General features: G+C 54.3%; 1 protein-coding gene across 4 annotated transcripts in view; it reads left to right on the forward strand.

Moving 5' to 3' along the window:
- The window catches only part of DLGAP4 (DLG associated protein 4), a 194,950-nt gene that overhangs the window by 106,664 nt on the left and 75,531 nt on the right, over nt 1-12,755 (forward strand). For all 4 annotated transcript variants that reach the window (XM_072800873.1, XR_012018541.1, XM_072800872.1 and 1 more), the window contains 4 exons: nt 2,560-3,631; nt 6,278-6,516; nt 9,306-9,420; nt 12,062-12,112. In XM_072800873.1, coding sequence (XP_072656974.1) covers nt 2,633-3,631; nt 6,278-6,516; nt 9,306-9,420; nt 12,062-12,112 — 1,404 coding nt within the window. In that variant the 5' untranslated portion in view covers nt 2,560-2,632. Of the gene's footprint in view, nt 1-2,559; nt 3,632-6,277; nt 6,517-9,305; nt 9,421-12,061; nt 12,113-12,755 lie in introns of those variants that run through there.

Consider the following 12,755-nt stretch of genomic DNA (forward strand, 5'->3'; position numbering starts at 1 on the left):
TGATCTTGGGGAAGTCATTGCCTTCTAAGGGCCTCAGTTTCCCCCACCTGTAGTATGAGGGTTTCACCTAGGCCAGTGTTTTCCTCGAAGTATTTGGTGGGCTCTGGAATTTGCCTTAAGAGCTGCTCTGAGGAATAAGGGAGTCTTAGATACCAGAACCCATTTGGTGTATTCGTTTCCTATGACTGCTGTAACAAATTTTCAGAATTTAGTGGCTTACGATAACACAGATTTATTTTATAGTTCTAGAGGTCATAAGTCTAAAATGGGTCTCAGGGGATACCTGGGTGGCTCAGTTGGTTAAGTGTCGGCCTTCGGATCAGGTCATGATCCCAGAGACCCAGGACTGGGCTCCCTGCTCAGCAGGTAGTCTGCTTCTCCCTCTCCCTCTGCTCCTCTCCCTGCTCGTGCTCTCTTGCTCACTCTCTCAAATAAATAAAATAATTAATTGACTGATTGATTGATTAAATGGGTCTCAGAACTGCATGCCTGCTGGAGGCTCTAGAGGAGAATCTGACTCCTTGCCTCTTCTAGCTTCTAACGGCTGCCCATATTCCTTGGCTAATGATCCCACATCCCTCTGACCTCTGCTTCTATCATATCTTCATGCCCTCCTCTTAAAAAGACTCATATGATTAGGTCATACCCTTCCAGATAATCCAGGATAATCTCCCCATCTTGATCCTTAATCATATCTGCAAAGACCCTTTTAACATGTAAAGAAACATAATCAGACGTTTGGGGGATTGGGACATGGGCAACTTTGGGAGCCATCGATCTGCCCACCACACTTAGCTTCAGCCAGAGCCTGTCCACTCTGACCTGGCCCACCTCTCCAAGATCTCTACCCCCACTGCGCTGGTCCTCCCTTGCTCTGTTCCAGCCACACTGGTTGTTTTCAGATCCTCAGCATGCCAGGCACACAGTCCATAGCAAGGCGTGGGACTCCTCTGAATAGAGCTGGTGATTGGGCCAGGGCTTAGATACCTCGCTAACCTCCCCTCTGCTCCATGGTACAGATGAGAAGACTGAGGCATGGAAAGGAAAGGTAGTTGCCAAAGTTTGAGATTGGTATTTCCAGCATGGTTCTGGATAGAAGATCCAAACAATCCAGCTGCCCTATTTTACAGATGAGGAAACTGAATCGCGGTGGTTCCACCTCAGTGCCACCCCCACCCAAGGCCTTGTCCTGTTCACCCAGTCCTGAGGATGTGCTCTTGTTACTGACTCACTCAGAACTCTGGTTCCAGACTGACCACCATTGATTTGTTCCAGTCAGAAATGATGTGCTAATGGGCTTATTGGCTTCTCTGATGTTTACAGCCCCCAGCGCCCATCCCAGAAGTCACACTCCATAAACATCTATTGAGGGACAGAGCATGTTTTTATAGAGGGTCTATATTTGATGTAGGATTCCTCTGCTAAAGTCAGAGTTGGATAGTACTGTCCTCAGACCCAGGTGAGATGGGCCCTATCCTGGGCCCTACTCTTTAGAAGGCTTTTCTTTCTTTCTTTCTTTCTTTCTTTCTTTCTTCCTTTCTTCCTTTCTTCCTTTCTTTCCTTTCTTTCCTTTCTTTCCTTTCTTTCCTTTCTTCTTTCCTTTCTTTCCTTTCTTTCCTTTCTTTCCTTTCTTTCCTTTCTTTCCTTTCTTTCCTTTCTTTCCTTTCTTTCTTTCCTTTCTTCCTTTCTTTCCTTTCTTTCTTTCTTTCTTTCTTCTTTCTTTCTTCTTTCTTTTCTTTCTTTTCTTTCTTTCTTTTTCTTCTTTCTTTCTTTTTCTTTTCTTTTCTTTTCTTTCAGATTTTGTTTATTCATAGAGACAGAGAGAGAGGGGCAGAGACACAGGCAGAGGGAGAAGCAGGCTCCATACAGGAAGCCAGATGTGGGACTCGATCCTAGGTCCCCAGGAATCACGCCCTGGGCTGCAGGCGGCGCTAAACTGCTGCACCACCAGGGCTGCCCTGCTGGCCCTCTTTCAACCATGTTGAATCATACATAAGCAAAAGTGTTCAGGGGACAAGAGGACATGCTCACCCAGAGCCATACTCTGGATACTGAGCACCCAGGAATTCCATACCCAAATGGCCCCAGGCCTGGTTCCAGGACTAGTACAGGATCTTCTCATGGGTGACCTACACTGCCAGTGGGACCATCCCTAGGCCTGATGGTATATGGAGTGAACTTGGGTGGGTGTGTGGTTCCTTGTAGCAAGGGACAAAGTCAGACACAGGAGGAAAACAGAGGGTGAGCCGCTCCCCCTCCACTACATTCAGTCATGGAATTTGGAGGAGACCAAGAAGTCTGAGTTTGAACTTGGCTTTCCAGGTTATTATGAAGATATATTCATTAAGGTAGGAGCTGTTTAACAGTTTGCCAGCCTCAGCTATGGTGCTGGTCTGTGGGCCTCCATTTGTATTCTTGTCCTCCACCCTACAGTGTTAAGGGTAAGCCAGAAGTCTTCAGAAATCCTCCCAACCCAGAGATCTGTGGGGGTCTGGGTGACATTCTCAGCACCTTGTCCCTTCCGAATTCAGCTGATCCCTCTCTGTTTTCTCTCCCCAGGATAGCTGCTGCCCGGGAGAGGCAACCTGGGCACCCCACTAAGGCAACGGCCCCTGCCCTGAGGGCTGGGATCATGAAAGGCCTCGGTGACAGCCGCCCTCGCCACCTCTCTGACAGCCTGGACCCACCACATGAGCCCCTGTTCGCAGGGCCCGACCGCAACCCCTACCTGCTATCGCCCACAGAGGCCTTTGCCCGCGAGGCTCGCTTCCCTGGCCAGAACGCTCTGCCTGGGGATGGTCTCTTCCCACTCAACAACCAACTGCCGCCTCCGAGCAGCACCTTTCCTCGCATCCACTATAACTCCCACTTTGAGGTGCCAGAGGAGAGCCCCTTCCCCAGCCATGCCCAGGCCACCAAGATCAACCGGCTGCCTGCCAACCTCCTGGACCAATTTGAGAAGCAACTGCCCATCCACCGCGACGGCTTTAGCACGCTCCAGTTCCCTCGTGGTGAGGCCAAGGCCCGTGGTGAGAGTCCTGGCCGCATCCGCCACCTGGTCCACTCTGTCCAACGGCTCTTCTTCACCAAGGCACCCTCACTGGAGGGCACAGCAGGCAAGGTCAGTGGCAATGGCAGCAAGAAAGGTGGCCTGGAGGACGGCAAGGGCCGGAGGGCCAAGAGCAAGGAACGGGCCAAGGCTGGGGAACCCAAACGGCGTAGCCGCTCCAACATCTCAGGCTGGTGGAGCTCTGATGACAACTTGGACGGCGAGGGTGGCGCCTTCCGCAGCAGTGGCCCAGCCTCCGGCCTGATGACACTAGGCCGACAGGCGGAACGCAGCCAGCCACGCTACTTCATGCACGCCTACAACACCATCAGCGGGCACATGCTCAAAGCAGCCAAAAGCAACGCCGCTGAGCTGACCGCCCCACCCCCCCCACCTGCACCCCCAGCCGCCTGCCCCAGCCTTGGGGTGGGCACCGACACCAACTATGTCAAGCGGGGCTCCTGGTCTACTCTGACCCTCAGCCACGCCCATGAAGTGTGCCAGAAGACCTCAGCCACCTTGGATAAGAGCCTGCTAAAATCCAAATCTTGCCACCAGGGTCTAGCCTACCATTACCTGCAGGTGGGTCCCTGTTAGGATTAAGGGTGGGGTGAGGAATGTGGGGAAGGCACCAGTTCTGAAAACCCAGCTGTACCACAGACTTGCGTGAAAAGTCACTTCACTCTGGGCCTCCATGAGTAAACACCTGTGAAATGGTGTCTAGTGGTACCTGCTAATAGGGGATTCTTTCCACTGGTCGTGCTTTCAGCAGACATTGATTAGGGTTCTTTCGAGCCCAGCCCAGAGTAGGAACTAAAACATACACCTGCCCTCTAGAGGACAAATCTGGAAGCTGTGCCATCCACCCTCCTCAGAAGACCAATTGCATGGCATTCTAATTGCCAGCCTCGTGCCTGCCACCCCCACCAGACCAGAGGCTCCTTGAAGACAGGGACCACTGGTGATGCAGCTGCATGTCCCGAAGGCCTAGGACAGGGTCTGGCAGAGAGGAAGGGCTCAGGAAATGTGAGAAGAGAAAGGGGTAGAGGAACAGATGGACATTTAAGTGAACAGAGTGAGAAATAAATAAGACAGAGCCCCAATTATCAGGATGCTGGGAGAGAAAGTTGCATGAACAAATAGTCATATCAGTGAGAGCGGAGTGTGATGGAGGTCAGCAAGAGGGCTGCAGGAGGCCCTAACCCAGCTTAGAGGACTAGCTCTCTTCTTTCAAGTGTTAATGTTTATTGAGGCACTTAATATGCACCAAAGCTAGGTTCCTGGAAAGTGGCTCAGAAGACATCTCTGTTGCTACACATCCCCCTGGGGCTCTTCAAGAGCAAAGCCAGTGGCTATGAACTGGGTGCACTCCCTGGGGGCAGAACCCAAGCTGTGGGTGGAAGTTACAGGAAGCAGATTTCAGTACCCACCAAGGTGGAAGGGGCTGCTTCTGTAGGTAGTGAGCGCTTCATCCTAGGGGGTGTGCCAGCACAGGCCTGGCCAGCCTTTGGAAGCACATTAGATACATTTTGAACCAGATGCACATCAAAGTCTGACAAAGCCCCGAGTTATAAAAATTCCAAAGACAGTGAGACTATGGGGGGAAAAGCTATTTTTTTCAATAGGAGAAAAATGGAAATCTAGGCAGTATTTTATATATTTAAGGCTTTTGTGGCTCTCGATCCACTTCCTTAGTTTAGAAACATCAGAGAGGGTGGTGTGTGACCTGGCTCTCTCTCAAAATGGTGTGGTTTGGTCTGATCATGTGAAAATGCTTCAGGAACACCATGAAAGGGTGGCTCTGCAGGCCCTGGGGCTAATGTTGCCTGATTGGGTCATGGGAGGTGGGTCAGGGGCGATGCTGGGGATGCAACAGGTTTTAAGCAGGAATATCAAAGGCCATGTTCCCCAAGGGACAGGTGGAGATAAGGAGATGGAGAGCAAATGGTCTGGGAGGTAGAACGTGCAGGCCCTAGTGACTGGCTGAGCAGTTGGCTCGGGGGGTGGGAGGGGGGTTGGAGTCCTGGGGTGGAGGAGGGGAGTCCCAGATAGGAACCATCCCTCAGCTGAGAATTGGCCACTGGCAGTATGTGCACTTGGAAGGGTGTGGATCTGTGTAGGTGTGGTGATGTTGGGAGTGTGCATTTTGCCTGTGGTAAAGAATGGCAATGCTGTGTATGCCGAGAAATGTGTGTCACCTGGGCATCTGTGGCGAAGTGTGTAGAACCTTGCGAGGGTGTGCACTCTGTGTCGAGGCAAAGACAGTGTGGTGGAGATGTGCTGCAGTGTGTCCGCAGTACAGTGGCTGCTGCTGTGTTTGTGAGGAGGGGTGTGGTTTGTGAGGATGCTCTGTGTTCACACGGTATATTTGTTGAGGGGCATGCATGAGATGAAGTGGCTGCTGTGGGGTATGTCCTTGGTGAGATGGTATGTATGGAAAGGTACGTTTGCTCTCTGAAATGTGTGTATGTGGCAAGGTGTGTTCACTCTGTGCTTGGACCGAGGTACCTTATAAGTGCTAAGATGTGTAATCTTTCGTCATGAGGTGAATGTCCACTCTGTATACATGTCTGATGAGAAAGCAGCCCTTTTTCCAGGTCACCAACTGGCTGCCAGACACCCACCAGCCTCGCTGCACGCTGTGCCTTGGCTTACCCACTAGTAAGGGACATAGGAATGGATTGACTCCAAGGACCCTACCCCTCTACTGATGTGCAGGTGTCCCCTGACCAGCCCTCTCTGCCCCCACCCCTATCCTAGGACAGGATCTTGGTGCCAGGCCTGAGGACCTGTCTGGCCTGATGTTCTCATCTGTGTAGTGGGATCATAAGCCATCATCTAACATAGCAGGGTGAAGTGACGGGAACACGGTGGGTGCTCAGAAAAGGAGCTGCAGTGGACACCGTTGTGATCTTACAGCCTGGGCTGTTTTGCTGGGGCACACTCAGCTTGGGATCCATCGAGAAATCTGAGGAGAGGCAAGGATTTGCTTAAGGCCACACAGTGAAGCTGTAGCAGAGCCGTCTCTGGAACTCAAGTATCCTTCCTGCTGCTGGGTGACTTCAATGGCAGTACCCAGCAGGGAAGGCCGAAACCTCCGAGGTGGGGAGCGGGGGAGCTTCAGGGCCCGCGGCACATCCCCTAGCTGGGCTGCTGGCTCCGCGCTGACAGTGAGCGCCGCCCGCCACCCCTGCCCACCCTCGCTGAGGTCTGTCCGCCCATCCGCAGGTGCCCGGCGGCGGCGAGTGGAGCACCGCGCTGCTGTCCCCGCGCGAGGCGGACGCCGCGGCTGAGGGCCCCATCCCGTGCAGGCGCATGCGCAGCGGCAGCTACATCAAGGCCATGGGCGACGAGGACAGCGATGAGTCCGGCGGCAGCCCCAAGCCCTCCCCCAAGACGGCAGCACGGCGCCAGAGCTACCTGAGGGCCACGCAGCAGTCGCTGGGAGAGCAGAGTAATCCCCGCAGGTGAGCACGCGCGCCCACTTCCCAGAGCCCCGCCCGCAGGCTAGCCCTGCCCCCTGGAGCTCCGCCCCTGGAGCTCCGCCCCCGGGGGCGCCGCTCCGAAGTCCCGCCTCCTGGGAGCCCCGCCCGCAGACTAACCTGCGTCCCCCGGAGCTCCGCCCCCGGGAGGGCCGGTCGGGTGGCAGAGTCCAGTCCCGGGAGGGCTCCGAGGTTCCTGAGTCCCGCCTCCTGGGAGCCCCGCCCGCAGACTAACCTACCCCGCCCCCCCGCCGGCGCTCCGCTCCCAAGTCCGAGTCAGGTCCCGGGAGGGCTCCGAAGTCCTGGCCTGCTGGGAGCCCCGCCCACAGGCTAACCTGCCCGGTTGGACACCTCCCCGTCCCCCTGCGCGTGAGCTCTCCCCTGGGAAAGCCTCCTCCGCTCTCAGCCTCCGCTCACTAGCAAGGCTAGTCCCTAGACGAGCTCCTCACAGGTGTGTCCCACCCCTGGGAACCGCACTTTCCTTCCCTATGGGCCCCTAGGGAAGCCCCGCCCCATAGATGAATCCTGCCCTACAGCCTCAGATCCAGGTGAACCCGGGCTCCCAAAGATCCAGGCCCCCTAGGTAAACTCGACTTTAGTTAGCTTCCTTCCCGAGATCCACGTCCTTAGGTTGACCCCTTCATTTGACGAGTTGACTCCGGAGAGCCCCGCCATTTGGTGAACCACTCCATAAGCCCCCCACAGTTAAGTCCTGATCACTGGTGAGCCTCATCCTTTGGTAAAGGATAAGGAGAGTCTCTCTAGAGTGACTGGCCCCGCCCACAGGAGCCACATCACCAGATGAGTTCCACTTCCACACGGGAAACGGGCCAGGGAACCCTCATCTTCAGGTTAGGAGAACCCTGCCCCTAGTGAACCCACCATTTGTACTAGCAAGGTACTTCCCAGAAGGCCAGACCCCGCTCTAGGATGCCCCTGTAATTGATCGCTGTGGTGAGCTCCAAGACCAGGGAGGAGGATGTCCAGAAGTCAAAGGGAGATAGACCTGGGCCATCACCCTGCCTGAAATTCCACCATTCAGCCCTATCCTGTTGCTTTAAGAGTTGGAAGAGTTAATGAAAATATGAACAAATGAGATGCATGCACCCAGAAAGCAACAATTAAAATGTTAGAGAAAGTCCATTAAGGTTCAGCTTTTGGCTTAGGTCATCAGATCATGATCCTGGGGTCCCGGGATCAAGCCCTGCATGGGGCTCCCTGCTCAGCGAAGAATCTGCTTCTCCCTCTGCCCATCTGTCCCTGCCCTTCCTGCTTGTCCTCTCTGCTCTCTCTCAAATAAATAAAAATATTTAAAAAGCAAAATGTTAGAGAAAGGTGAGGCTTTCACATGCAGAAGTCACCATGGGGATCAGAACAGAAAAGAATGAGGGGGGAAAAAGTTATAGAAAGCCCATCATCAAGTACAAAACAGGTAAAACTTAGTAGGAGGAGTTCAAAGTCCTTTGAGGAAAAAGCAAGTAAGAAACAAAAAGAAGAGTTAAGGGAAACAAACTTAGTCCTAGTTCTTCAACTACTGGGGCCAAGAGCCGAGGCTTCTGGGAGGAGGGGGTCTGGGAGGACTGCTACAGAGGGAGGAGAGCAGGGAAAGTGATAGAGCACCGAGGCACGGAGGGGCAGGGAGGAGCAGTGTACTCAGAGAAGGCCAGAGCCTCCTTGCCACAGGAATTTGCTTAAGGGATGCACAATAGGACAGGAGGCAGGGAATGGCCCCAAGGTGGGAATGTAGGACACCACTGGTGAGTCCCAGGTCTGACCCAATCTGAGCCTCAGTTTCCCCATCTTTAAGTGAAGGGGCTAAGCTGAATGATTTCTGAGACCCCTTCTAGTCCTAGGATCCAACATTTCCATGAATGACCAGTGGGCACTGAGGTGGGAGCAGAGCACAGGACCTAGGCCCAGACCTTGAATGAGAAGGAATAAATAATAATAGTAGTAATAGTAATGGGCGCCATCTGTTAGCACTTGCTGCACTCTGGGCTCTGTGCCTGCTGTAGTGCACTTTAGCATGCGTTACTGAATCCTCCTCATCACAGCACCAAGCAGGCAGGCACAATATCACCCCCACTTTATAGGTGAGGAAACAGACACAGGCACAGGTCATGACTTACCCAGGGTCACTCAGTGAGGAAGCTCCAGTCCCATCCCAGCCCATCTACATCAAGGCCTGAGCTGTTGGGTGCTTGGATCTTAACCCCAGAGCAGGGGTGAGGGAGAAACCCAGGGTCAGGTAGATGTGAGGCAAATTGAAGAGCAGGCACCGTGAGATGAAGTGGTGAGTCTTTGGGGGCCTCTTGGAAGCCACCGGGATATCGTGTTGAAACTGATGCTCTTTGGGGAGCTCAAGCCAGAGATCAAGGCTGTGAGCCTTGACCTACCGCCTCTGTCCCCCTCCTGGAATTTCTCCAGACCTGTAGGGGAAGGGGCTGTAGAATTGTGCTGGCTTGGTTTGAAACCGTCAAAAGTGAGCTTTTGCTGCCACCTCGTGGCTATAGTAGACAAAACAAGTAAGGATCACCAGCACCCCCCAGATTCAAGCCTCTGAGCTCTCCCCCTGCTCAAGGCCCCCGACCTGCCCGCCCCCGCCACCCTTTACATCACCCCCCCCCGCCCCGCAACACTACACAGGTTGGCAGTGACTTCCATTTTCCCCTCTGCCACTGGATGACCTTGGCCAGTCTTTCCCCCTCTGGGCCTCAGTTACCCAGGCTGAACAGTGGGTGGGCTGAGCCCTGTCTGCTCCCCACCCTCACCAGGAGTCTGGACCGCCTGGATTCAGTGGACATGCTGCTACCCTCCAAGTGTCCGAGCTGGGAGGAGGACTACAACCCCGTCAGCGACAGCCTCAACGACTCCAGCTGCATCAGCCAGGTGAGGGTGGCGGGTAGCCAGAAGGTCAGTGGGCTTGGAAGCCCTAGCTCCCACTCAGGAATACAGACATCCAGCCCCTGCCCCTGCCCAGCGGTCCCCAGATGTCTGCACTGTGCTTCTGTTTGGTCTTTGTTTCCATGGCTGCCTGTATGTATATATCTTGCCCCACCGACTGTCCTGTGGTGGCTAGAGAGCAGTCATAGGGCGTGACATGGCATGGCCTGAGCTGAGGGCCCAAAGGAGGGACCACACCACTGCTTTGGGACCCAGGAGCCTGAAGATGGCATGAGGAGTTCCTGAGGAACTCAGGAGACCTGAGCTTGAGTCCCAGTCTTGTCACTGAGAGTATGAACTCGGGACAAGTCACTCCTCCCTGAGCCTCAGTTTCCTGATTTACGAAGAAGGGTGATAATTCCTATTTCAGAGGGTTGTGAGGGATTGATGAGATAGGAATGTAGTGTTCTCAGCAAAGGGCAGCTAACTTTACGGTTATTATTGTTATCTTGCTGTGTGACCTTGGGTAAGTTGCTTCTCCACTCTGCACCTCCACGTCCAACAGGCTCAGTGGAAAGTTGGACTTTCAGGGCCCAGGCACCAGATAGCAAATAAACAAGCTGTGCTGCACTTTTCATTCTCTTCACCCCCAGCTTCTTGAACCCTCACAGCCACACTCGGGGGTGGGTGTACTGATTATTTATATCCCTATTTCACAGATGAGGAAATTGAGGCTCAGATAGGTGAGATCACACCGCAAGGAGGAGGCAGAGCTGGGCAGAGATCCAGGGCTGTCGGACCTACACCTGGACCCCAGCCCCTGCCATATGCACAGTACTGTAGGGTTTGCAGAGGGAGGACCAGCCAAGTTTTGAGGGCTCCCCCCATTGTGGATGGGGAGATGAGGCCCAAAGAGGGCAACAGCTGCTAGGAGTAGCAGAGTGGGGCAGTGGAGGTGCCAGGTGCACACCCAGCCTCCTCTCTGGGCAAGTCCCACTGAGTGCAGCCCCATGACCTGGGCTAACGCACCACTTAGACCTGGAAGGCTTTGGGATCTGAGCCCCTTGCCACTCCACTGTTCCTGGCCCGGCCAGGGCATTCCCCCCGCCTCCCCCCGCCCCCCGCCCACTCACTGAGCCCCCAGACTCCTGCCCTCAGCACTGACATTCCCAGACCAAAGAGACTGACCTCCGATGTGGGAGGACTAGAGCACCCCCACCATGGGACTCTATCCCTGCCACCCTCATGCAGGCCGCATCAAGTCTCCTGGCCTCCAGGCCTGCCACCTGCACTCTGTTCCCGACGGCCAGAGGGAGCTTGTGAAGGATGTAAGGCAGATCACACTACATCCCTGCTCCAAACCCTCTGGGGCTCCCGCCTGCCCCCAGTGAAAGCCAGACTCCTTACTCAGCTGTGTGTGGCTCTGCCTCCCTCTCACACAGGATCTCAGACTTGCTCTGTCACCTGTCCGGCTCCAACCACACTGGCCTCCTTTCTGCTCCTCACACACCTCACACACCTGTCCCCAGCTCTGCATTTGCTGTTTCCTCTCCCAGGAGCACCCCTCTTTCAAATCTTTGCTCAGCTGCTGCTTCTCTGCCTCCCTCTGTCTTGGCTCAAATGTCACCTCAGGGGAACCTGCCCTATCACTCCTCTAAAGGAGCCCCCAGGACACCGTTCCCTTACCCAGCACCAGCACTATCTGAAATTATATCTGTTTATTTACTTGCTGCCTGTCTTATTCTTAAGACTGGGAGCTCCCTGCAGGAGGGGACCTTGCTGTGCAGTTCCCCATAGCTTCCTTGTCCTCGGCACAGGACACAGGTGTTCACTGAATGGATGGCTTTCCTCCCTGTGTCCGCCATCGTACCTTGTTTTCTTGTCTCTGTCTTCCTGTTTCTGTCTCCTTCTGTTTTTCTCTCCTCTCATTCACATTCTTCTGACTCCCTCTAGCAGGTCCCACATCTATGTTTCTCTCTGAGTCTTTTTCTCTCACACAACCCATCTTCACCTTTGCCTGGCCTGGCATCTGGAACACTTTTGTCCTTTGGCCACACCAAAGGGCACGTGGAGTCAGCCACCCTGAGGACCCCAGCAGGTCTCTGCCATTATCCTCTGCCCAGTCCAGCTGTCTCCTAGTCCAGGGTCCTCTGAGCCCTCAGACCCTCACCCCTAGAAGCTTGAGTAACCCAAGCCACATATGTGGCCCTAGAGTCAGAGATGTCCTAGCTCTGACTGTGTCTCTGAGGCTTTGACTTCTGCCAGAAGGAGCTCCCCTCCCACCAGGCACTGGACTATATTGGCCCTGACCAGGGAAGAGAAGGCTCTGGGCTCTGGGCTTAATCTGGAGATCTGGGGTGGGGGTGGGGTGCTGCCTGCCTGGGTGAGAGGCAGCAGACAGGGCATCTTCCAGGGGCCAGACCAGAAGAAAGATGTGTAAAGAACAAATTGCAAATCCTCAGAAGGAGTAAGCCTTCCTGGATTACTGGAGGAAGCTAAATAAGACCTCCTAGCACCTGGGCCTCAGCCAGTCTGGGGAGGAGGTTAAACCAGCCAGCCGCTAGTTCTCTTGCAACTGAGTCTGAATACCCTACCCCAGCCCCCAGCCTTGGTCTCCCCATAACTGTCCCCCCTCTCTTTCCTGCAGATTTTTGGACAGGCCTCCCTGATCCCCCAATTGTTTGGCCATGAGCAGCAGGTCAGTATGTTTGCCATTCTCTTGTACCCCAATTCCAGAGTCCAGGGCTAGGTCTGAGGCCTGGCATCTGAATGGTCCTAGCCCCTGGCCCAGGCGGGTGCAAGCATAGCCAGCTTTGGTGAGCATGGAGTCGAGTCTCATGCTCTGCCCTCACCTTCCACTCACTGACCCTTCTTTCACTTCACTTTTCTGTGTCTCAGTTTCTTCCTCTCAAAAACGGGGGGGAAAATGGGCTAGGCCCTATGGATGGGGCAAGCAATAATCCCAGGATAAGGGAAAGCATACCCTGAGAGTCTTCTAGCTAGTTTTATTTAGACTGTTTATTTGGGCTGGTGGTTTGGGCCTTGGGTCTCAGACCCCAGATCCCCTAACTTGTCTCCTTTTATGGGCTCCACAGAGACCTTTAAGGTATTGGGGTGTTGGCATGAATTCAGGGATGTTTCAATTTTACAAAACTTGGTGGGGATGGAGCTAGTCCTGGCATACTGCCTGGCTACCCTAAGGGTGCCTGCCCCCTCCCTATGCACACCCTCCTGCCCCTGGAAGTGGCCCTCCTTCTCCCCAGGTTCCAGCTCCAAGACCAGAAGGAGAGGCTGAAAGATGCTCCAAGCTCATCCCCTCATTGTGGCCAGGAGTGGACAAG

Source organism: Canis lupus, chromosome 26 (genome assembly GCF_048164855.1).
Source record: "Canis lupus baileyi chromosome 26, mCanLup2.hap1, whole genome shotgun sequence".
Lineage (NCBI taxonomy): Eukaryota > Metazoa > Chordata > Mammalia > Carnivora > Canidae > Canis > Canis lupus.